We start from the raw sequence: 26,078 nt of genomic DNA, 5'->3' as shown, positions 1-26,078 counted from the left end.
TGAGTTAGGCATGTGGGTTCCCCAGCCAATTAAATCGAGCGGGTCTGATGATATAATCGATGACTCGCCTTGAGCTCAGATATTTAAAGGGGCCTGCCACACATCACACTTGAAGTTTGTTGGAGAAGGATCACAGGTCATTGAGAGAGGTGCATCTGGTGAGACATTGATGATTTTCGCTCTGAGGCTTGAGGGAAGCATGGAGTTCCAATGGCAGAAGGCAGTGCCCAGATTCTTCGATTCCTCCCTGGAAGTCCTGCTCTGAGACTTCAACCACGCAGGGACATCCTATTCCCTGATAATGGGCATGAGACCACCCACTGAGACCCAAGAGGGCATGGTTGGAGATCGCCAAGGAGGTCAGCAGCAGGGGTGTAGTCAGCCACTCCTGGATACAATGCCGCAAAATATTCAATGAGCTTATTAGGTCAGGAAAGGTGAGTGCAATACCACATCCACCTGCATCCTGATATGCGTGTCTCCCCAACCCCATCATTCTGCATTCCCAAGCCTACTTTTGCACGTCAATCCTCGCATAAACCTACCTTGCAAAGTGCACCCAATCCTCACTCTCTATGCACCTACTCACATTCCCATCTGACTAACCACCACTGAAACTCTCCTTCATCCTAATGCAATCATAGGAAGTAACGCCACAGAAGGAGGCCATTTGGCAATGTCACACCACTCCCTCATAGTCATCCTCTACAGATATAGCCCATACATCCCTTACACTCATTCCATCACTCTCAATCAAAGTTCTCTTCTTTCCCTCCTTGCAGGAGAGCACAGAACATCCGGGAGAGGCAAAGAACTGGAAGTGGCCCTCCAATTTATAGCACATTGACTCTAGAAAAGGAGGAGGCACTACAAATAAGTCGAGTTGCAGAGCTGCTGGTGGTAGAAAATGTAGAGAGGGGGACCTCCCAGCAACCTGGTGACAGAATTACATCTCATACAGCCACATGGCATATAACAGTCATGGTGACTTGATGTCAGCAGCCAGTAAAAGATCGTCATCTACGTCATGGTAATGTTACACATTCTTATCATTCTAATTCATCTCTTTACCATCCCACAGGTCAATCAGTTGCACCCCCTCCACCGTTTAGCCGGAAGAGGAAGATGATTCCTCAGAGGGAGCTCCACTCTCTGAGGGTGCACCATCACCAGACCCATCTCCACCCAGCACCAGTACAGATATGTGCACCTCGGTGGGCCCTGCGAGACATAGAGTAGTGTTGTCATGTGGTGTCTCACAGATCACAAGTGAGTGAGAGCAGGTGGTGGGGATAGGAACAGCGGTGGAGAGTCCTCACCAGAGAGTGCAGGACGTTCCAAACTCTGCTCAGCTGGATGCAGATGCTGAACTTCGGGGGCCGTCGACAAAAAGGTTGCTCTTGGAGGAGCAGCAACAAATGTGCGAGACTCTGGCAGCTTTTCCAGCCGTGATGTGCACGATTGTCCAGAGAATGGAGGAGTCCATCTCCAACATGAGCAGCACCATATCGCAGGCAATGGTGATGATGGGCTCTTCCATGGGAAGGATGACCATCTGCATGAAGTAGCTAATGTGCTAGTCAAAAGAGAATGTGCTTGCTGTGAACAACGGATTACAGTCTCTCAGTGACCTAATCTCAAGGAGGGATATCAACGTAGGCTTGGGCATTTATCGCCTCACTGATGTGCAGCAAGGTGCTGTCCAGCTCCTTGCTAGCAGGGAAGTGCGAGTGGCCCATGGGAGGGATGATGGTGAGAGAGGGCATGGAAGTGAGGGCTCTGCTCAAAGCATTGCCACTTTGCCTCCCCCGTTGCCTCCCCTCAGTCAGAGCCTCATATGCTGACTCAGATCCCGATGGCCAAGTCTGCCCATAGACAGTTGCAGGAGGAGCAGTCTTTGGCGGGACCCTCATGGGCCCTAAAACCAGAGGACGTCCGCCAAAAGTATCGAAGCAGTCAGAGCAGGGAAGTGAACAGTCTGCCTCTACCTCTACTGAAGCCACAGGGGTTGCAACCCGTAGAAGCACTCAGAAAAGAAAAACAACACAAGCGTAGATGCACAAGGGTATGCACATGGGTGTTTGTCTAAATGTTAATGTTAGGTTTCAGTTCTATTTAAGATGCACATAAATTTATTTCTTTGCACTACTTTCCCATTTTGTTAATTTTTGCCTGCTACCTAGGAAGTGGCTTTGTCATTTGGACTGAATGATGAGACATGACTTAACCTCAAGCAATGTGTGTTTGGTCGACGGAAATGGTTTGGTCATTTCAGGGCTGCTTTGTGGTGTTGGTGGCAGAGTGGGAGAAGTTGGTACAGCATCTGGGAGCCATATGGGTGCACTGGTGCAACTTAAATAAATCGGGCCAATGTGAGGCCATCCTGGGCCTCTCAGGCTGCAATGTGCACTGCTGCTGGTGCCATCTCCATTTCAGGTTCCTCCTCCTACTCCTCATTGTTCCACCAGTTCCTCCTCCTCCGAAGAGGCAATCCGCTCTGCGCCTTGCTCCTCCTGCAGCCCCAATCCTCACTGTTGAGTTATCTTGTGCAGTTCGCAGCATGCTACGATGATTCCGGTCGCCTGTCACTTTAATTTTCCACTCCATTCCCACTCTGATCTTTCCGTCCTCGGTCCCCTGCACTGTTCCATGCCAATCTTTGGCTCCCTTTCCCCTCTGCCACCGCCACCACCGAGCCTTTCTTTTTTTCTCCATGTCTCTAATGGCAGCTGGTCATTATCCTGCCATTCACACCCTATCTTGACTAATGTTTTTCTAACTCCTGGCATTACCATTTCAATTTTGTCCATCACCCTTTTGTCTCTCGAATCTCTCCTGTCTTCCACCCTATCACTGACTTTCCTTTTTGTTCTTTCTTCCCCTCCCCCTTTCAGTGCTTCTTAAGAATCTGTTCTTTCCGAACATTCTCCAGTTCTGACGAAGGGTCATCGACCCGAAACGTTAACTCTGTATTTCTCTCCACAGATGCTGCCTGACCCGCTGAGATTTCCAACATTTTCTGTTTTTATTCCAGATTCCAGCATCCGCAGTATTTTGCTTTTGTGTTTGGATGATTCTAGAGACCCTGGCTGGTACCTACTGAAGGGCTCCTCCAGATCTGTCAAGGCATCTGCAGCGCATCTTTAGCATGTCGATTGCTTGCTCTATGACACATCTGGTCATCATGTAGCTTTCATTATAGCGCTCCTCGGGCTCATTGTTTGGCCTCCTCAAGGGTGTCATCAGCCATGTCTTCTGTGGATAGCACTTGTCTCCAAGCAGCCAGCCAGTAAGTCTGTTCAGAGATGCAAACAGCTGAGGGAGGGTGGACTGCCTCAGGACAAAAGAGTCATGACAGCTTCCTGGGAATCCGGCACACACATGCATGATAATCTTTTTATGGTTCGAAACGAGCTGCACATTGAGGGAGTGGAAGCCCTTCTGGTTCACAAACACTTCTGGGTGATCTGGGGGAACTTTGATGGCCACATGTGTGTAGCTGATGATGCCCTGCACCTGTGGGAAGCCAGCCAGAACCGCATAGCCGACCGCCTGCTCAGTAACTGGATTCATCAGTGGCAAAGTTTACATAAGTGGCTGACTTGTGAAAAATAGCATCGGTCACCTGGGTGCTGCATTTGTAGGCGACCAACTGCGAGATCCTGCAAATAGCTGCTGCAGATCCCTGGATGGAGCCTGAGGCGAAAAAGCTGAGGACAGTGGTGATTTTGACAGCTACTGGTAAGGCATGTCCACCAGATCCTCTGGGCAATAGGTTTTGCTCCAGCAAGTTACAAATGTCTGCAATAGTCTGAGTATCCTGAAAGACTGGTACTCAGTTATGTCCAAGAATCTCATCCTCTGCTTGTATACCCTGTGTTAGGGTATCCCCTCTGGTCTGTGCACCCCTGTGCTGATCTCCCCTCTCCTGTGCAGAATCAGGTCAATGAAGAGAAGGCTGCTGGTGTTATTGCTGCTGCTGCTGCTGGTGTGACTGATATTATTGGTGCAAGGGCTCATCTTGGTCTGAATCTGAGGTCCAAGAAGAGACAGCATAAGTGGCACCCATGCTGATCTGATAGATGTCAAGTAAAGTGGAGATCAGAGGCACAATCCTCCAGTCTGGTGAGAGTGGCTTCCGAGGTTTGCAGAAATCACCTGCAAACTCCTGAAAGCAAAATCTCTGCACAAAATGGTATCAGCAAGAGCCTCTCCCTTAGGCAAGGAAGCAGGTGTAAGCTGTCTGTATTTACGCGGTTTTTCCAGCTGTCATTTAATGAAATATTACAATGGCCACTGAGCTCCCGCCTCCCCTTCACAACCAAGCTTCCCGAGCTCTGTGAATCCCGTGTGCAACCAGGTAAAGTTGAAACCTCACATTACAAAGGCTGTTAAAAGTCTCGAAACCTCATTGCGGTTGCCCGCCTCTCCTGAGCAGGTCCGTGGCGTGCTTTGAAATGTGTCCCAGTGAAAGGCGGAAGTCGACGGGATGGCGGTTGGTTCCCGACGCGCTGTCAATTTCAGCGCTTTTAACCGCCGACCCACTTCCCAAACCCATATACTCTGCAATGTGAAAATTCCACCCAAAGATTCTTGAATTCAAAGAACTGTTTCCTTTTTTAAATGTAGACTAACCAAAGATTATGAGCATGCACCACTGATCTGTCTCATTGTAAATCTGAGCACAGTTTTTGACATCTTTACTTTTCATCTCTACAGTTACCGTTGTTTGGCTCTCCTTTATTGGAGGATGTTCAGACTTAAGAGGGACAATGCTGTTAAGTATTCTAGAGCCCTGATCAACTATTTCAAGGTAAATATTGGATACATTTTCTGAATCTTCTATTACTTCACAAACACTAGCTGAGACTCCATTGTGAGAATATAATTGGAGTTATTGAATACTAGCTTGAATGTTAGTTTTTCAATGTATTTGTTTATTTATTTATGGCTTCTGTTCAGACTTGGCATTTCTCCAAATAAAAGATTCAGGTAATTTCCAGGGGAGTCTAGTGCTGCTAGTGATTCTGTGTTGTTTTTTTAACAAGGGGACAGTGAGAGGTGAATCACAGATATATTTGTCTCCCAAATCCGTGCCCATATTTCCCACAATTCCATGTTTGAATCCCTGCAATCCGGTTTCCGGGCCTGCCACAGTACCAAAACGGCTCTCATCAAAGTCACAAATGACATCCTTGATGACAGTGACAACGGAAAACTATCCCTCCTTAACCTTCTTGACTTGTCTGCAGACTTTGGCACGGTTGACTACTCTATCCTTCTCCAATGCTTCTCCACTATTATCCAGCTGGATGGGACTGCACTTGCCTGGTTCTATTCTTATCTATCTAATCGTAGCCAGAGAATCACCTGCAATGGCTTCTCTTCCTGCCCCTGCATCATTGCCTCTGGTGTACCCCAAGGATTTATCCTTGGCCCCCTCCTATTTCTCATCTACATGTTGTCTCTTGGCGATATCATCTGCAAACACAGCATCAGTTTCCACATGTACACTGATGACACCCAGCTCTACCTCACCACCACTTCTCTCGACCCCTCCAGTCTCTAAATTGTCAGACTGCTTGTCCAACATCCAGTTCTGGAGGAGCAAAAATTTTCTCCAATTGAATATTGGGAAGACTGAAGCCATTGTTTTCGGTCCCCACCACAAACTCCATTCCCTAGACACTGACTCAATCCCTCTCTCCAACTCCTGTCTGAGGCTGAACCACACTGTTCACAACACTGCTGTCATATTTGACCCTGAAATGAGTTTTCGAGCACATATCCACAGCATAACTAAGACTGCCTATTTCCACCTCCGTAACACCGCCCATCTTCACTCTTGCCTCAGCTCATCTACTGCTGAAGCCCTCATCCATGCCTTTGTTACCTCTAGTCTTGACTATTGCAACGCACTCCTGGCTGGTCTCCCACATTCTACCAGATGTAAACTAGAGGTGATCCAAAATTCACTGCCTTGACCTAACTCAGTCAGTCGAGGAGGCGGGAGCTCGGAGCAGCGCGAGTCCGGGGTCGGCGAGAGGCCTATAAAGGCCAGCGGGAGTCGAGCAGTTCGAGCAGTCAGTCGAGGAGGCGGGAGCTCGGAGCAGCGCGAGTCCGGGGTCGGCGAGAGGCCTATAAAGGCCAGCGGGAGTCAGGCAGTTCGAGCAGTCAGTCGAGGAGGCGGGAGCTCGGAGCAGCGCGAGTCCGGGGTCGGCGAGAGGCCTATAAAGGCCAGCGGGAGTCAGGCAGTTCGAGCAGTCAGTCGAGGAGGCGGGAGCTCGGAGCAGCACGAGTCCGGGGTCGGCGAGAGGCCTATAAAGGCCAGCGGGAGTCAGGCAGTTCGAGCAGTCAGTCGAGGAGGCGGGAGCTCGGAGCAGCGCGAGTCCGGGGTCGGCGAGAGGCCTATAAAGGCCAGCGGGAGTCAGGCAGTTCGAGCAGTCAGTCGAGGAGGCGGGAGCTCGGAGCAGCGCGAGTCCGGGGTCGGCGAGAGGCGTACCGGTGCAGCTACAGGGAGAAGGCAAAGAAAGAAACAAAGGTGACGTCACAGCCTAGGGGGTAAGTGATTGGCTGGTGATTGGTGAGTAGTTTTTCTTTTTCTTCTTATATTAGTCAGTAACTTTTAACATTGTTGTTGCCAATTTAAGTGTATCTAAGGGTTAAGTCATGGCAGGAGAGCTCGGTCGGGTGTTATGCTCCTCCTGTACCATGTGGGAACTCAGGGACACTTCCGGTGTCCCTGACGACTACGTGTGCAGGAAGTGTGTCCACCTCAAGCTCCTGACTGTCCGCGTTGCGGAGTTGGAGCTGAGGGTGGATTCGCTCTGGAGCATCCACGATGCTGAAAATGACGTGAGTATCACGTGTAGTGAGTTGGTCTTACCGCAGGGAAAGGGTCCACAGCCAGCTAGGGAATGGAAGACCAGCAGGAAGAGTAGTGCAAGGAAGGTAGTGCAGGGGTCCCCTGTGGTCATCCCCCTGCAAAACAGATACATTGTTTTGAGTACTGTTGAGGGGGATGACTCATCAGGGGAGGGCAGCAGCAGCCAAGTTCATGGCACCGTGGCTGGCTCTGCTGCACAGGAGGGCAAGAAAAAGAGTGGGACAGCAATAGTAATAGGGGATTCAATGGTGAGGGGAATAGATAGGCGTTTCTGCGGCCGCGACCGAGACTCCAGGATGGTATGTTGCCTCCCTGGTGCAAGGGTCAAGGATGTCTCTGAGCGGGTGCAGGAAATTCTGAAATGGGAGGGAGAACAGCCAGTTGTTGTGGTGCACATTGGTACCAACGACATAGGTAAAAAAAGGGATGAGGTCCTACGAAACGAATTTAAGGAGCTAGGAGCTAAATTAAAAAGTAGGACCTCAAAAGTAGTAATCTCGGGATTGCTACCAGTGCCACGAGATAGTCAGAGTAGGAATCGCAGGATAGCGCAGATGAATACGTGGCTTGAGCAGTGGTGCAGCAGGGAGGGACTCAAATTCCTGGGGCATTGGGACCGGTTCTGGGGGAGGTGGGACCAGTACAAACCGGACGGTCTGCACCTGGGCAGGACCGGAACCAATGTCCTAGGGGGAGTGTTTGCTAGTGCTGTTGGGGAGGAGTTAAACTAATATGGCAGGGGGATGGGAACCAATGCAGGGAGACAGAGGGAAACAAAAAGGAGGCAAAAGCAAAAGACAGAAAGGAGATGAGGAAAAGTGGAGGGCGGAGAAACCCAAGGCAAAGAACAAAAAGGGCCACTGTACAGCAAAATTCTAAAAGGACAAAGGGTGTTAAAAAAACAAGCCTGAAGGCTTTGTGTCTTAATGCAAGGAGTATCCGCAATAAGGTGGATGAATTAATTGTGCAAATAGATGTTAATAAATATGATGTGATTGGGATTACGGAGACGTGGCTCCAGGATGATCAGGGCTGGGAACTCAACATTCAGGGGTATTCAACATTCAGGAAGGATAGAATAAAAGGAAAAGGAGGTGGGGTAGCATTGTTGGTTAAAGAGGAGATTAATGCAATAGTTAGGAAAGACATTAGCTTGGATGATGTGGAATCTATATGGGTAGAGCTGCAGAACACCAAAGGGCAAAAAACGTTACTAGGAGTTGTGTACAGACCTCCAAACAGTAATAGGGATGTTGGGGAGGGCATCAAACAGGAAATTAGGGGTGCATGCAATAAAGGTGTAGCAGTTATAATGGGTGACTTTAATATGCACATAGATTGGGCTATCCAAACTGGAAGCAATACGGTGGAGGAGGATTTCCTGGAGTGCATAAGGGATGGTTTTCTAGACCAATATGTTGAGGAACCAACTAGGGGGGAGGCCATCTTAGACTGGGTGTTGTGTAATGAGAGAGGATTAATTAGCAATCTCATTGTGCGAGGCCCCTTGGGGAAGAGTGACCATAATATGGTGGATTTCTGCATTAGGATGGAGAATGAAACAGTAAATTCAGAGACCATGGTCCAGAACTTAAAGAAGGGTAACTTTGAAGGTATGAGGTGTGAATTGGCTAGGATAGATTGGCGAATGATACTTAGGGGGTTGACTGTGGATGGGCAATGGCAGACATTTAGAGACCGCATGGATGAATTACAACAATTGTACATTCCTGTCTGGCTCAACCGTGGCTATCTAGGGAAATCAGGGATAGTATTAAAGCCAAGGAAGTGGCATACAAATTGGCCAGAAATAGCAGCGAACCTGGGGACTGGGAGAAATTTAGAACTCAGCAGAGGAGGACAAAGGGTTTGATTAGGGCAGGGAAAATGGAGTATGAGAAGAAGCTTGCAGGGAACATTAAGGTGGATTGCAAAAGTTTCTATAGGTATGTAAAGAGAAAAAGGTTAGTAAAGACAAACGTAGGTCCCCTGCAGTCAGAATCAGGGGAAGTCATAACGGGGAACAAAGAAATGGCAGACCAATTGAACAAGTACTTTGGTTCGGTATTCACTAAGGAGGATACAAACAACCTTCCGGATATAAAAGGGGTCAGAGGGTCTAGTAAGGAGGGGGAACTGAGGGAAATCTTTATTAGTCGGGAAATTGTGTTGGGGAAATTGATGGGATTGAAGGCCGATAAATCCCCAGGGCCTGATGGACTGCATCCCAGAGTACTTAAGGAGGTGGCCTTGGAAATAGCGGATGCATTGACAGTCATTTTCCAACATTCCATTGACTCTGGATCAGTTCCTATGGAGTGGAGGGTAGCCAATGTAACCCCACTTTTTAAAAAAGGAGGGAGAGAGAAAACAGGGAATTATAGACCGGTCAGTCTGACCTCAGTAGTGGGTAAAATGATGGAATCAATTATTAAGGATGTCATAGCAGTGCATCTGGAAAATGGTGACATGATAGGTCCAAGTCAGCATGGATTTGTGAAAGGGAAATCATGCTTGACAAATCTTCTGGAATTTTTTGAGGATGTTTCCAGTAAAGTGGACAAAGGAGAACCAGTTGATGTGGTATATTTGGACTTTCAGAAGGCTTTCGACAAGGTCCCACACAAGAGATTAATGTGCAAAGTTAAAGCACATGGGATTGGGGGTAGTGTGCTGGTGTGGATTGAGAACTGGTTGTCAGACAGGAAGCAAAGAGTAGGAGTAAACGGGTACTTTTCAGAATGGCAGGCAGTGACTAGTGGGGTGCCGCAAGGTTCTGTGCTGGGGCCCCAGCTGTTTACATTGTACATTAATGATTTAGACGAGGGGATTAAATGCAGTATCTCCAAATTTGCGGATGACACTAAGTTGGGTGGCAGTGTGAGCTGCGAGGAGGATGCTATTAGGTTGCAGAGTGACTTGGATAGGTTAGGTGAGTGGGCAAATGCATGGCAGATGAAGTATAATGTGGATAAATGTGAGGTTATCCACTTTGGTGGTAAAAACAGAGAGACAGACTATTATCTGAATGGTGACAGATTAGGAAAAGGGAAGGTGCAACGAGACCTGGGTGTCATGGTACATCAGTCATTGAAGGTTAGCATGCAGGTACAGCAGGCGGTTAAGAAAGCAAATGGCATGTTGGCCTTCATAGCGAGGGGATTTGAATACAGGGGCAGGGAGGTGTTGCTACAGTTGTACAGGGCCTTGGTGAGGCCACACCTGGAGTATTGTGTACAGTTTTGGTCTCCTAACTTGAGGAAGGACATTCTTGCTATTGAGGGAATGCAGCGAAGATTCACCAGACTGATTCCCGTGATGGCGGGACTGACCTATCAAGAAAGACTGGATCAACTGGGCTTGTATTCACTGGAGTTCAGAAGAATGAGAGGGGACCTCATAGAAACGTTTAAAATTCTGACGGGTTTAGACAGGTTATGCAGGAAGAATGTTCCCAATGTTGGGGAAGTCCAGAACCAGGGGTCACAGTCTGAGCATAAGGGGTAAGCCATTTAGGACCGAGATGAGGAGAAACTTCTTCACCCAGAGAGTGGTGAACCTGTGGAATTCTCTACCACAGAAAGTAGTTGAGGCCAATTCACTAAATATATTCAAAAGGGAGTTAGATGAAGTCCTTACTACTCGGGGGATCAAGGGTTATGGCGAGAAAGCAGGAAGGGGGTACTGAAGTTTCATGTTCAGCCATGAACTCATTGAATGGCGGTGCAGGCTAGAAGGGCTGAATGGCCTGCTCCTGCACCTATTTTCTATGTTTCTATGTTTCTAACTCGCACCAAGTCCCGCTCACCCATCACCCCTGTGCTAGCTGACCTACATTGGCTTCCGGTTAAGCAACGCCTCGATTTCAAAATTCTCATCCTTATTTTCAAATCATCCATGGCCTCACCCCTCCCTATCTCTGTAATCTCCTCCATCCCCACAACCTCCCGAGATGTCTGCGCTCCTCTAATTCTGCCCTCCTGAGCATCCTTGATCGTAATCGTTTAACTATTGGTGTCCATGCCTTCTGTTGCCTCGGCCCCAAGCTCTGGAACTCCCTGCCTAAACCTCTCCACCTCTCTTTCCTCCTTCAAGATGCTCCTTAATCATACCATTTTGACCAAACTTTTCGTCACCTGTGCTAATTTCTACTTATGCAGCCCGGTGTCAAATTTTTATCGCATAATACTCCTGTGAAGCGCCTTGGGGCATTTCAGTACATTAAAGGTGCTATATAAATACAAGTTGTTGTTGTTATCCTGAGTTGGTCTAGGGTAAGTATGTACATACAAGTCCAAAACCATCAAAAGACTTAATAGAGATAGCTGTAATGCATTACTTGAGAGGCTATTACTGTGTCCAATATAAATGATGGCTCTGGAATTTTATATCGAAGGAAATGGAATCCTCTGGTAAAATATTTCTAATATTTGATAGAAGAAGATTAAGAGCTGCACCATTTCAAAGCAATTTTCTTAAAATGACATTTAAACTGCAAATGCTATTTGAAGCATTCAGTAATACTGATTTTCTTCTCATATGCAGTTGAGCCACTTTTCACAAATGCAGGTTTGCTCAGGAGCCTTGCCCCCAGCCACGGCCACTAGAAAATTGCGGACCATCTGTAACAGAGGGACATATTTTTAGTCATTAGCAGAAGACTCGGTGACCAAATTAACTATGGGGCCGATTTTCATCGATGTCCCGCCCGCTGCCGCCGAGGTTCTGCCGGAAATGGTCGTTTTTTTGGTCGATTCCTCTGGAACCGCCCATCTCCCATCGAGGTTCCGCCCAGCGGAAGATTGGTGGGGAAGGGTTCCGCCCATGTCGCAGTGTCCCGGCCGCCCATGCTGGATGTCTGTTAATCGCCATTTTGATCATTTTTCGTGGACCCTCGCCGACCTGCCACCCACCAGAAGGACAGCTCTGGAAAAGCAGGTCTGAGCTGGGCGGCAGTCAGCCAGTAATCGCACATCAGGCGGGAGGGAGGGAGGCAGGCAGCAATGGAATCGGGCAGCTCGGGCACATCGGGAGGGAGGGAGGCAGGCAGCAATGGAATCGGGCAGCTCGGGCACATCGGGTGGGTGGGAGGGAGGGAGGCAGGCAACAGTGCAATCATGCAGCAATCGCACATCGGGTGGGTGGGAAGGAGAGAGAGAGAGAGAGAGATGGAGTGCAATGGGGCAGCACTCGCACATCGGCTGGGAGGGAGTGCTGGTTGCCATCACATCAAGGCAGCCAGTCGGATTCTGCACAATATCAGTGGGACTGCTGGAAAGAAGTTAGGTCAATGTTGCATTACTTTTTTGCTGATGGTGATGTTTAAATTGGATGTGATAAAACCAACTGAAATGTGTGTAAGCTAATGGAGGCTTTTTTGTTGCACCTTTTTGAAAGTCCTTCATTGAGAAAGACAATGGCGAAGGAAAAATTATTATGAGTGACTGAAAAGTGTTCAGCATCTCACATTTTGTACATCCAAGCTGATTCATTAATTGTCTCGCACAATGTACTGCAATGTAATTGATGACCATGTCATCTCAGGGATGGCAGTCCTTCATGCTTGTCTTCACAAAAAGAGGGTTGAAGTGCAAGCCTTTAGATCTGGCCTAAAACTTGGTAAATTAGAGTAATTGAATGGCAGCCTTCCTGCATTCATTGTCATCTTGCGATGGCCTGATGACAGGCCCCATTATACACTGCAGTCAGATGTGGATGGAAAGATATTCCTGATGAAGCAGATGACCTGAGGGATAGATGTGTGGTTGGCGCAACGAACCACAAATATGACGTTAAAATGACACACGCACAAACAGAGGGTAAACAATGTGAGTGTATTTACAAGTGCACAGTGGCAAACGTTACATAATATTATCACATTTACTTACATTTAAATGAGGAAGCAACACGCACACCCCTCTACCCGGCACCACCACCTCTCCTCCACCTCCATGCCTGCTTTCCTCTCCCTCCCCACGCCTACATGACGGAGTGGCCCTCCCCTGCCCCTCACTGCCTCTAGTTCAGGAGGTTGTAAAGGAGGGCAGCGCAATGTGTAGACGTGTGCGTCCTGGTGAGAACGTAGGGCACGTGACCGAAGGCGCCAGGATCTCCTGCCCCTCTGCATCTGTGTGCCTTGAGGGTGTGTGGTCAGCGGCTTGCAGCAGCGTACAGAAGCCATCTCCTGCCTCATAGCCTCGACGCTTTCTGATGTGCGCTCCAACATTGTGAGGAGTCGCTCCATCCTTTGATCATGCTGCTGGATGAATATGGCGATGCTGGCAGCTATCCCACTGTTAGCGTGAATGTTTTCTCAGAAGAATCACTCAACACTCAGAGTCGGTGCCAACGCCAATGCGGCCTTTATTAACGCTCAGCGGGGAGGAAGTCTCAGGACTGTATCCAGGCTTCTCTCCACAGAACAAAGGGTTACATGGATTTTGATATGTTTCACAACAGTTTACTACAGTTACACAGCCCATTACGGCTGGACACAATCCAATCATAACGATTATAGATTACATATAGGTTCTTTTAACCCAATAGAATTCCCCTGATGCCTCAGGAACTGCATGTTCAGGTTTTGTCAGCTCGGGCTGATTAATGACCTTGTTATAGGAGATAGGTTCTCTCCTTATCTCTTTCTTCCTGGGGAAATAATTGGTTCATTATCCTTATCTTGTATCCAAGGCATTCCTGGTAGTGGGCCTCACAGGGTCATTGCTCGGTCATTGTTTTCTCAGAAGTTCACAGAAGTTCAATATTTCACAGCTTGACTACCTGATTTCCCATCATGCCTGAGCAGCCATTTTATGTGTGGCCACTTTAAACTTACATGAGTTTAGATATATTCAAGAGGTGCCTAATGCCTAGTGTTTTATATATATATATATATATATATATATATTCAGCAGGTGCCTAATTCCTGCAACACCAGCCATGGTCTGTTGCATTTCGTGACCTACCTCCATGCCGGTGGTTGAAAGTTGGACCATCTGGCTTAATAGAGCGAGCCGTCCTGTATCCGCAGGTGGTTGCTCGATGCTGCTGGGTGCTGGGGCCTTGCTTCCCTTTCCGCCACGGACTCTGCACTTGCTTGAGTTTGCTTGAGTGGAGTCTGTTGGAAACCCCAGGAAATCTGAACCCGACGCTGAGGTTCTGAGGGCACTTGGCTGACTTGGCAGTGTCATGTATGTATGCTTGGGTTTACTAGCCACCAGGTGGCGCCACTGTCGGAGGTCATTGGGCTGTGCGCACGTGTGTGCGGCCCAGGTGTAAAAGGCCAGCCATTTTGTAATGTAATCACTTTGGGCCCTAATAAAGTAGAACCAGGTTTGTACCTGTTCGGAGTTTACAGTATTCAGTCTATTGAGTTATTGCGTACACAACATTTGGCGATGCGGTAACAAGAACCTTCGCATGCAAAGATGAGCACAATTGGAATTCTGGAGCGATTCGTGGAGGGAGAAGATTGGGTAGACTTTGTAGCCCGTTTGAACCAGTACTTTGTGGCCAACAAAATGGAGAAAGAGACAGACGCAGTTCGGTACCGGGCGGTCCTCCTCACGGTTTGTGGTCCGAAAATCTATGGACTCATAAAGAATCTCCTCTCGCCCTTAAGTCCAACGGACAAGGACTATGAAACATTGTGTGTTCTGGTATGTGACCATCTCAAACCAAACAAAGGCATCATCATCTCAAGATATCGATTCTATACGCACGTTCGTTCTGAGGGCCAGGGTGTATCGGAATTCGTTGCCTACCTAAGATGTCTACTTGACCGTGTAAGTTCGAAACTGCATTGGCAGACATGCTGCGGGACTTCTTTGTAATCGGCATCAACCACGAGGTGATCCTGCGTAAGCTACTTGGCGGCAAAGATGCTGGATTTGAGCAAGGCCATCACGATTGCCCAATCATGCATTGCGACAGACAAAAGCTTAAAGCAGATATCATTGAAAAATCGGAACTCGGCAAGTACTGTAAACAAGATAGTATCATCGTTTGGCAGAGCTGCATATGGCAGGGCCTACCAAACTGCGTACGCGAAACCTGTGGCTGCTCAAAGTCCGCCAACGGGAATGAGTCTGATATCACCATGTTGCCATTGTGGGGGAAATCATCGGCATCATCAGTGTCGGTTTAAACAGTATATTTGTAAAGGCTGTTCGAGAGTGGGGCATCTCTAGCGCATGTATCCGCAACTGAGCAAGCATGCTGCGACATACCACGTGGAGGATGATGACCAGTATAGCGCGGATCCGGATATGCAATCCGAGATACCAGAGGAGGAAGTGTATGGACTGTATTCGTTCCTAACAAAGAGCCAACCAATAATGATTAATGTAAAACTTAATGGTGTGTCGGTATCGACGGAATTGGACACGGGTGCGAGTCAATCAATAATGAGCCAGAGGACATTTGACAGGCTGTGGGATACTAAGGCTATGAGGTCTAAGCTGAGTCCACTCAATGCCAAGTTGCATATGTACACTAAAGACCTCATAACAGTGATTGGCAGTGCAGTAATCAAGGTGCCGTATGATGGTGCGATTCACGATTTACCATTATAGATTGTTCCAGGCAATGGACCAACGCTGTTCAGCAGGAACTGGTTAGAAAAAATAAAATGGAACTGAAACGAGATCAAAGCGTTGTCGGATGAGGAGGATACTCCATGTGCTCAAGTGCTGAGCAAGTTCCCCTTGCTGTTTGAACCAGGCATTAGCAATTTCATGGGAGCCAAGGTACAGATCCACGTGGACTCGGATGCAAGACCCATCTATCATAAAGCTCGGACAGTTCCGTACATGATGAGGGAGAAGGTCGAAATCGAACTGGACAGACTCCAGCGTGAAGGGATCATATCACCGGTCGAACTTAACACATGGGCCAGCCCCATTGTTCCCATGTTGAAAAGTGATGGCACTCTCAGGATTTGTGGAGACTACAAGGTTACAATCCACTGAGTTTTGAAATAGGATCAATACTCGTTACCGAAGGCTGATGACCTGTTTGCAATGTTAGCCGGGGATCTGACGTCGGCCTACATGACACAGGAGCTGGTTGACACGTCGAAGAAACTTACGTGCATCAACACACATAAAGGACTGTTTATCTACAACAGGTGCCCTTTTGGAATTCATTGGCTGCAGCCATATTTCAGAGGAACATGGAGAGTCTACTGAAGTCTGTCCCCAGAACCGTCATGGTCCAAGATGACATACTGGTCACAGGTCGTGACTCTGCCGAACATCTGAACAACCTGCAAGAGGTTCTACATCGTCTGGACAAAGTGGGACTCAGACTGAAACGCTTGAAGTCCGTCTTCATAGCATCGGAAGTCAAATTCCTGGGGAGGAAAATTGCTGCTGACGGTATCAGGCCTATGGACTCGAAAACCAAGGCCATCAAAAATGCACCCAAGCCTCAGAATGTGACGGAGCTGCATTCATTCCTTGGTCTACTCAACTACTTCGATAATTTCTTCCCTAGATTGAGCACCTTATGCTGCTAAGAAAAGGCGACAACTGGGTTTGGGGTGCATCTCAAGATAGAGCTTTTAAGAAAACTACTAACCTGTTTTTCTCTAACAAGCTGCTGGTACATTATGATCCGTGTAAGCGTCTAATATTGGCCTGTGATGCTTCATCATATGGAGTTGGTTGCATACTCCAACAAGCTAATGAGTCGGACAAATTACAACTTGTTGCATGTGCTTCAAAAAGTTTGTCAAAGGCGGAAAGAGCCTACAGCATGGTAGAGAAAGAAGCACTTTCTGTATGGGGTTAAAAAGATGCATCAGTACCTGTTTGATCTTTGGTTTGAACTGGAAACAGATCACAAGCCACTCATTTCATTGTTTTCGGAAAACAAAGGTATCAATACCAATGCATCATCCCACATCCAGAGGTGGGCGCTGACATTATCTGCCTATGATTATGTCATTCGCCATATACCTGGCACTGAGAATTGTGCCGATGCATTGAGCCGTCTGCCATTGCCCACACCGGAGGTAACGCCACAACCGGCAGTCCTACTGTTAGCCATGAATGCTTTTGAAAGTGAAGGAACCCCTGTCACAGCCCAACAAGTTAAGACCCTGGATCAGCCAGGACCCGATATTATCGGTTGTGAAACGTTGTATCATAGAAACATAGAAACATAGAAAATAGGTGCAGGAATATGCCATTCGGCCCTTCAAGCCTGCAACACCATTCAATATGATCATAACTGATCATTTTTGCAACTTTAGTACCCCATTCCTGCTTTCTCTCCATATCCCTAGATCCCTTTAGCCGTAAGGGCCAAATCTAACTCCCTTTTGCGGTGATTGGTCTGCCATACCCAAGCAAATGTGTGAGGAGACCAAACCTTACATCCATTGCAAAGACGAACTACCCATTCAATCAGATTGTATACTATGGGGTAATCATGTTGTTATGCCCAAGAAAGGTAGAGAGAAATTTGTGCATGATCTACATAGCACGCATCCCGGTATTGTCATGATGAAAGCTATTGCCAGGTCTCCTGTATGATGGCCTGGAATTGACTCTGATCTGGAATCATGTGTGCATCAGTGCAACACTTGCATGCAGCTTAGTAAAACACCAGCGGAATCGCCGCTGAGTCTGTGGTCGTGGTCATCTAAACCATGATTCAGGATCCACATCGACTTTGCAGGTCCCTTCCTGGGAAAGATGTTCTTAGTTGTGGTGGATGCTTATACCTAGTGGATAGAGTGTACAATCATGTCATCCAGCACATCCACAGCTACCATTGAGAGCCTTCGTGTCATGTTTGCTAAGCATGGTCTGCCTGACATCGTTGTAAGCGACAACGGATTTTGCTTCACCAGTATGGAGTTTCAAGAGTTCATGAAATTCAATGGTATCAAACATGTGGGGTCAGCACCATTCAAACATGCATCCAATGTGTTATATATACAGACTATAGATATACTCTCTGTGTCATCACTGTATAGTTGCATAAGATGGAGACATGTTACCTGATGTACTATCAATAAGGTTTACACTGTGTATATACTATGCTGGCACCACTAGAGGGTGCAACTGGTGGAGACCGGGATTTCGTGCCCCTGTGGCAGAGGCTGTCCACTGTCCACCAGAGAGCACTGCACTGGGAGACCTGAGGGTCACCTGCATAGGTGTGCAAGGCCCAGTATAAAAGGCTGCTCACCATGCTTGTGCCTCACTCTGAATAAAGGACCAAGGTCACTGCAGTTTGAGTACAACACATTGCCTCGTGGAGTCATTCATAAGTGCATTACAGACATAACACAATGGACAAGCAGAGCGTACAGTCCAAACCATCAAGCAGAGTATGAAACGTGTAACTCGAGGTTCACTGCATACTTGCTTGTCACGCATATTGCTTAGTTACAGGACAAGACCCCGTCCGCTTACCGAGGTCTCCCCTGCTGAACTATTGATGGAGAAGACTTGAGACCAGGCTCTCTCTTGTCCACCCTGACTTGAATAATCGTATCGAATACAGACGTCAAAGTCAGCAAGGGTATCATGATCGCGCTACTGTGTCACGCGACATTTCTATCACTGATCCTGTGTATGTACTGAATTATGGTCAAGGTTCCAAATGGAATTGCCAGTACTGTTACGGCCAAGGAGGGTAACAGAGTGTTTATCATTAAGCTCAATGGGCAGACATGCAGGAAACATATTGATCAGATAAAGCTGCGGCACACGGATGAACTGGAACAGTCTGAGGAAGACACGATCAATGACCAACCAACTTACACTCAGTCATCAGAGGACTCCACTGTCATCAATGAATCTGGACTTTCAATCACTGACATGGTCAATGAATCTGGACTTTCAATCCCTGACATGGTCATTATCACTCCCATCATATCGGCTACCCAGCCCCCAGATATAACAGACTCAGAACGCTCACCCAAAGCTGGAGTTGAACTGAGACATTCAACTCGGGAGGGGAAAGCCCCGGACCATCTCAATTTGTAAAAAGACCATTACTAATATCTTAAAGGGTGAAATTATCATGTATGTATGCTTGGCTTTACTAGCCACCAGGTGGCACCACTGTCGGAGATCATTGGGCTGTGCGCACGTGTGTGCGGCCCAGGTATAAAAGGCCAGCCATCTTGTAATGTAATCACTTTGGGCCCTAATAAAATAGAGCCAGGTTTGTACCTGTTCGGAGTTTACAGTATTCAGTCTATCGAGTTATTGCATACACAACAGGCAGGGGGCTCTTGTCAGGTGCTTCCGGATCCTCCAGGTGGTGGTGAAGTGAGATGTGAGCTGTTCCATCTCACATTATGCCAGCAAGGAGCCCCATCTCTACATGTCCACACCAATAATGGGCGACAAAGTCTGCGTTCAACCGCGAGTGCCTTAACATTGCAAGTACTTTCATGCCATGACCTTCACTGACACCAGAGATGAGTGTAGCTTTACCCTGCAGTAGCACCGGATCTGCAGAAACATTCGTGGTTAGAATGCGGTGATGTCCCACCAATGCCAACGCACGCTCCTCCAACTGGTCAATTCGACCACATCTTGTGGGCCCCCTCCGGTTGCACTCAGGGTTGCCTGTTTGGCTGCTTGTTTTCTCTGCACAAAGAAACATTGTAGCCTTTACCCCCTTTGCTCATGCCTCCCACACACATTCCCACACACACACACACACATCGCGCGCGCTACCTTTTTGGCTTTGGACAGGAGGGGGCGAATAAATTTGTTGTGTATGTGGGCACCTTTAGCAATGACTCCACGAGGCAGGGTATGATACTTAAACTGTGTAGACTGTAGTCCTTTACTTGCAGCTCCTTGAGTGAGGACACCAAGCTGTGAGCTCCCTTTTATACTGGGTTACCTGCAGTGTGCAGATAACCCAAAGGTCTCCAGCAGCAGCACCCTCTGGTGTACAGGTAAGGTATGTACATTGTAAGGATACATTCAGTGTTACATAACAGTGTTACAGACTTCACAGAACAAGCAATCATGCATATATAACAACACTCCCTCCTAAGCATTTTTAATATCCTTATTGTCATGACCTGGGAAGGTGGTGGGCTATGGGAGGTTGTGGTGAGGGTTGTGTGGTTGCCAGGTGTGACCCCTGGGCTTGAGGGTGGCCTCATATGCTTCCCCTCCCTCACACGCAGACCATGTGGGTGTCACTGTTGTGGATCCCTCAGAGGGGTGGCCACAGCAGCAGTAGGTAGGGTGCATACTCTGATGTGGATAGTTGTGTGGTGGTGAGCAGGACCACAGGACTGGGTGGGCTCCTTGTCCACCAATTGGGATGAGGGTCAGGTCATCCCAGGGAAGCTGGAGGGTATTGGCCTCTCACTCCTGGTGTTGGCCCTGGTGGCCAGGGGTTGTAGGGCTGGTCTGGTGCAGGTTGCCATTGGTGGTGGCTGTGCTGCCCATTGACCACCATCCCTGTAGTGGGTCTGCTCCCACTGGGTGTGTGTGAGTCCTTCCTGGGGCATCACATTTGTTCCAAAGATCCAGGCTACATGGTCAGGTAGCCTGCTGGACCTGGGGGGGTCTCCCACAGGGAGATTCCTCTAGCATCAGCATGGTCCCTGTGGGACCCAATGTCCTTTAACAGTGACCTACCAGTATACATGACACCTTGGCTCTGATCGCACATAGTCGAGCCTGCATTAAACATTACAGCACTTGCATCACTTTTAGATGTCATGGTCTCGCCAGACATGGTTATATTAGGCATTTCAAACTCTCTGTCATAATTATCAAATATAACAAGCTTGTTCTTAACCTTACTCATACAAGCATTCATCTCATTAGTCACATTAGTTACACCAACATCACAATTTATGGTTACATTGCATAGATTTTCATACTTTCACCCTCTTATTGCACCTTTAGCTTTAAAATCCTTGTCCTCATTTAGTTGAAACTGTCGCTTTAATTTTATTTGGATACCGGTCTCCTTTAAGGGGGCCTTCCAATCCGATTGGCCACTCGGTGCCACGTGTTGCTCCTCCAACGCTGCCCCTCGTGGTATGGCCGCGGTCATTTTGATTGCAGGTTCATCTCCTCGTGGTGTGGCCGCCATCTTCTGGTTCTCCTTCAGATAGGCTGTGGTGGTCTTTTCTTCCACAGGTTTGGCCTTGGACGTCGGGAATCTATTTCTTTCGACGATGTTTACTTCTTGGAGTCCTGCCCCGACCTGGAAAGCGGAATTTGGATTTTCGGTCATGGAGATTTTGCCGTGGTGTTGTGGAGTCATCACTGTGGAGTCGAGTTGGATGGTGGGATCTCTGGATGCAGCGATGGATCCATGTTCGATGTTGATTGCCATTGCCCAGAGGCCGTCGCCACTTTGACTGATTTGAACCGGGTTTATCCAATTCCTTCCCAGCAACATAGGACCATCGCTGGCAACGATCCACAGGGGGAATTTGTTCAACACGCTGCCCTGGGAGATCTGGACGTCCATGCTGTCAACGAGTTGGATTTTACCTTTGTTGTAGGTGAGCAGCTGCGCTTGGACCGAAGACAGTTTTGGTCGAGTGGCGGGATTTATCCAAAGTTTCTCAAAGGTCGTTTGGCTCATCACAGACTGGCTCGCTCCTGTGTCGATCTCCATGGAAACTGGGACCCCGTCGATGTCTACTTCCATCGTCCATGGAGAACTTTGGGTGGAGCAGGTATAAACTCCATACTCTTCTACTGGGGTTTGAGCAACTTCACCTTCATTTGTGTCGGAGCCCCGGCAATCAGCCAACTCATAAGAGACGCGGTGAGTACAGCTTTTTCTGCACATTCTTTGAAGGTGCCCTTTCTCTTTGCATCCTTTGCATGCATAGTCATTGTAGCAGCACTGGTGGGCCCTGTGGATTCCTCCACAGCACCAGCACGGGGCAATCCGGTTTGCCCCATGTGGCGGACTCAGGGTTGCTGGACTCGGGGCAGCATTCCTGCCTTTCGAAGTATCCATGCGGTGCATTGCACTTGCCAGTTTAGAGTCCTGGGTCACTATTCGCCTGGAGTCGCTGGCCGAAACCATGTAGGACTGGCTCACTTGAATTGCTTTCTGCAGGGTGACCGTGATGTCGGCAGAGAGCAACTTGTGCAGGAGGCCTTCGTGGCCGATTCCAATGACGAATATGTTCCTTTGTGCTTCATGCATCATGTAGGCCGAAGTCAGGTCGAGCTTGGTGAACGTCTTGCCTCCTACTAGCGTCGCAAATGGGTCGTCTGCCTTAGGTAGCGGGTATTGGTCCTGTAGCGAGAAACGATTAATAGATACTTTATAATCGCCGCAAATCCTGACCGTGCCATCACTTTTGAGTACTGGAACAATTGGGCTGGCCCACTCGCTGAATTCCACTGGGGAGATAATGCCCTCGCGTTGCAGCCTGTCCAGCTCGATTTCCACTCTCTCCCTCATCATGTGAGGTACCGCTCGCGCCTTGTGGTGAATGGGTCGTGCCTCTGGAAACAAGTGGATCCGCACCTTCGCCCCGGTAAAGTTTCCAATGCCTGGCTCAAAAAGGGAAGGAAATTTGTTCAGAACCTGGGTACATGAGGCCTCATCGACATGTGATAGAGCTCGGATGTCATCCCAGTTCCAGCAGATTTTGCCCAGCCAGCTCCTTCCAAGCAGTGTGGGGCCATTGCCCAGGATAATCCAGAGTGGCAGCTCGTGCACCGTGCCCTCATAGGTGACCTTGACCATGGCGCTGCCCAGGACAGTGATAAGCTCTTTGGTATACATTCTCAGTTTCGTGTGGATGGGGCTCAGGGCTGGTCTGAATGCCTTGTTGCACCACAGTCTCTCAAACATCTTTTTACTCATGATGGATTGGCTAGTGCGAGTGTCCAGTTCCATGGCTACGGGTAAGCTATTCAATTTTACGTTTAGCATTATAGGTGGACATTTCGTCGAAAATGTGTGCACCCCATGTACTTCAGCATCTGCCTCCTCTCTCTGATGCTCGAAATTGCTTTGATCCACCATGGACCGATCTTCCTCTGCCACGTGGTGGTTAGCAGGTTTTGCAGAGCTTGCAGCTCATTTGCAAGCTCGTTGGAGGTGCTCCATTGTTCCACAGCTTTTGCAAACATACCCTTTGAAACGGCATGAATAGGCTGAATGGAAGCCTCCACAATACCAACAAGGTGTGAATTGCCTTGCATTCATCCTTTGTTGCGGATTCTGAGTCATCTAGGTCACCTGAGGCCTGCTGACAGTTGCAGACTCGTGGTTTCTGCCCTGTACATTTCTGCTTGCAAACACGGTTCCAGTTAATTTATGAACATTGCTAGCACTTGTGTTATCACCGGTGGACATAAACGCCTGTGCTATCGCAATGGCTTTACTGAGGGTCGGTGTCTCTACAGTCAAACGTTTGCGTAGGCTGGTCTCGTGGCCAATGCCCAGTTCAAAAAAGTCGCTGAGCATTTGCTCCAGGTAGCCATCAAACTCACATTGTCCTGCAAGTCGCCTTAGCTCGGCGACGTAGCTCGCCATTTCCTGACCTTCAGACCGCTGGCACATGTAGAACCGATACCTCGCCATCAGCACGCTCTCCCTCGGGTTAAGATGCTCCCGAACCAGTGTACACAGCTCCTCATATGATTTATCTGTGGGTTTCACAGGAGCCAGAAGATTCTTCATGAGACTGTAGGCTGGTGCCCTGCAGACTGTAAGGAGGATCGCTCTCCTTTTTGCAGCGCTTCCTTCTCCGTCCAGCTCGTTGGCTACAAAGTACTGGTCTAGCCGTTCGACATAGGCTTCCCAGTCCTCACCCTCCGAGAACTTCTCTAGGATGCCCACAGTTTGCTGCATCTTTGCATTGGATTCGTATTCTCGTCGCCAGTTATTGTGTTCCTAACACAGATGAGGCTGCGCACAGGGAGGTTAAAGTAACAGTGACCTCAGTCTTTAATAAGACACTCCAGAGTGAGGAACAGGCCTTAGGGGCCGGCTTATATACAGTGCTCCCAAGGGATGCTGGGATCCCTTGGGACTTCAGGGGATGAGCTCCCTGGTGGCGGAACATGGGAGTGCATGCTTTACAGATATACAACAGGAACAACCAACACATACCTGATACAAGGAATATAAAATTAAATATAAGAAGGAATATAGGCAACTATTCTCTGCTATTGCTTTTAACAGTAATGATCACAAAAGTGAATGTTAAAATTATTGGAAAACCAGGCTATGTGCTGAAACTGCCATTTATTTTCTTTTTCTGTATTATCTGTATTTCAATCCAAAAAAGGGGAGTGACATTGGTAACTTTATTTTTAATCTGCTGTTATGAAAGCCTGGCAAGACCTTGTTCGTGAATTTTCCAAAGAAAAATGTTGCAGTTTTCCCTTGGAAGAAATTAAATCAACTAAGTAGGTATTTGCCTATCTGCCAACTAGAGTTAATTCAACAATGGAGCAGTATACTCTGTTCCGCATGGCCTTTGCTATGATGTTTACATTAACTGGCTCATGTTGTCGTTGGTGATTGGGACCAAAGGTTCCATTGGAAACTAAGCACCAACTACCCTTCCACTGGAGCTTTTGTCTACTGCATTTTTCTCACTTGCAGTTTAATCATCTGAGCCGATCTGGCGAGCTGAATGGCCTATTTCTGTGCCCTAACATTCTGTGAGGAAGGCCGTTCAGCCTATCTAGATCCTCCATTAGTGCCCAGTTACACCTAATTTCCTCTTGTTTTTGACAAGCTATATTGTTGTTCTGATTAAATTTGATTTAAAAAAAATGCAAAAACGGCTATTCAAATATGCAAAAAAAATGGAAATTTCTGTCTGAAATAGATTTATTTTAATACAACAGGACTCTGGTGAAACAGCTCAAACTTCAAACACGTGGGGTGCCAGTGGGATGTAAGTATGTTTTTCTTTCTTTTGACCTAAAATTAAACTTCATAAAAGTAAAACTAAAACAATGGCCTGAACATTCAACTTCAGCAGTGGCATGAAGCGGGTAATATCAGATCGGCTCTTGTTGTATATCACATTTGGAAAGAAAAATCGAACAGGGTGTATAATGGGAGGCCACTGTTGTTCATTTTACGACCACGCCTCCCCTCCCTCGTCCCCACAAGTTGAATGTTCTGCCAAATACCTCAACAACTGTACTAGAACTAACATGTATTTCTTCAGACAATACCCCTGAAAATGGCTTGTAGTGCCTTTATGTGCTTTATCTTAAAACTATAAATTAAACTATTTTAATTAAAATGGTCTTTTTACAAATGTTTTCAATATTTTTAAGTCTAACAGAAAATATGCTTCCAAAGAATGATTGTGATTATTCTCGCAGCCTGCTAATTACAGCATTGGTTTCCCATTCAAGCAATTGTGAGTTTAACACGTCTCCTTGCTACTTGTCGCTAACATCCACCTCTCAGCTAAAATGAGTTTCCTAAACTTGCCTCAGGGAATTTATGCCATGAGCCCTAAGAACTAGGAGTTCTCAGGTTTCATTCCCAGTGCAAGCTGAGTTAGCTAATCTCAGCTAGGATGGCGCTGGTGCAAGAAACATAGAAACATAGAAAATAGGTGCAGGAGTAGATCATTCGGCCCTTTGAGCCTACACCACCATTCAATATGACCACGGCTGATCATTCACCTCAGTACCCCTTTCCTGCTTTCTCTCCATACCCCTTGATCCCTTTAGCCGTAAGGGCTATATCTAACTCCCTCTTGAATATATCCAATGAACTGGCATCAACAACTCTCTGCGGTAGGGAATTCCACAGGTTAACAACTCTCGGAGTGAAGAAGTTCCTCCTCATCTCACTCCTAAATGGCCTATCCCTTATTCTAAGACTATGTCCCCTGGTTCTGGACTTCCCCAACATCGGGAACATTCTTCCCGCATCTAACCTGTCCCGTCCCGTCAGAATCTTATACGTTTCTATGAGATCCCCTCTCATCCTTCTAAACTCCAGTGTATAAAGGCCCAGTTGATCCAGTCTCTCCTCATATGTCAGTCCAGCCATCCCTGGAATCAGTCTGGTGAACCTTCGCTGCACTCCCTCAATAGCAAGAGCATGACCAGAAGGTGCTGCAGTACCTGGACCTATATTCCAGCGAGGACTCAATGTCTTCAGGAGGGAGGAGAAAATTGGCATGAATGGGTAAAGACTAACATTGTGCATGTCACACAAAATACCTCCCTACTTC

General features: G+C 47.7%; 1 protein-coding gene across 1 annotated transcript in view; it reads left to right on the top strand.

Annotated features, from left to right (window-relative positions):
- LOC139274620 (AF4/FMR2 family member 3-like) overlaps positions 1–24,777 on the top strand; it is a 186,736-nt gene extending 161,959 nt beyond the window's left edge. Inside the window, exons 14-15 of the mRNA XM_070891298.1 lie at positions 4,720–4,813; positions 24,724–24,777. Coding sequence (XP_070747399.1) covers positions 4,720–4,813; positions 24,724–24,777 — 148 coding nt within the window. The remainder of the gene's footprint in view (positions 1–4,719; positions 4,814–24,723) is intronic.
- Positions 24,778–26,078: the final 1,301 nt, after the last annotated feature.

This window comes from Pristiophorus japonicus, chromosome 10, assembly GCF_044704955.1.
Source record: "Pristiophorus japonicus isolate sPriJap1 chromosome 10, sPriJap1.hap1, whole genome shotgun sequence".
Taxonomy (NCBI): Eukaryota; Metazoa; Chordata; class Chondrichthyes; family Pristiophoridae; genus Pristiophorus; species Pristiophorus japonicus.
This window is presented reverse-complemented; position numbering and strand designations above follow the sequence as displayed.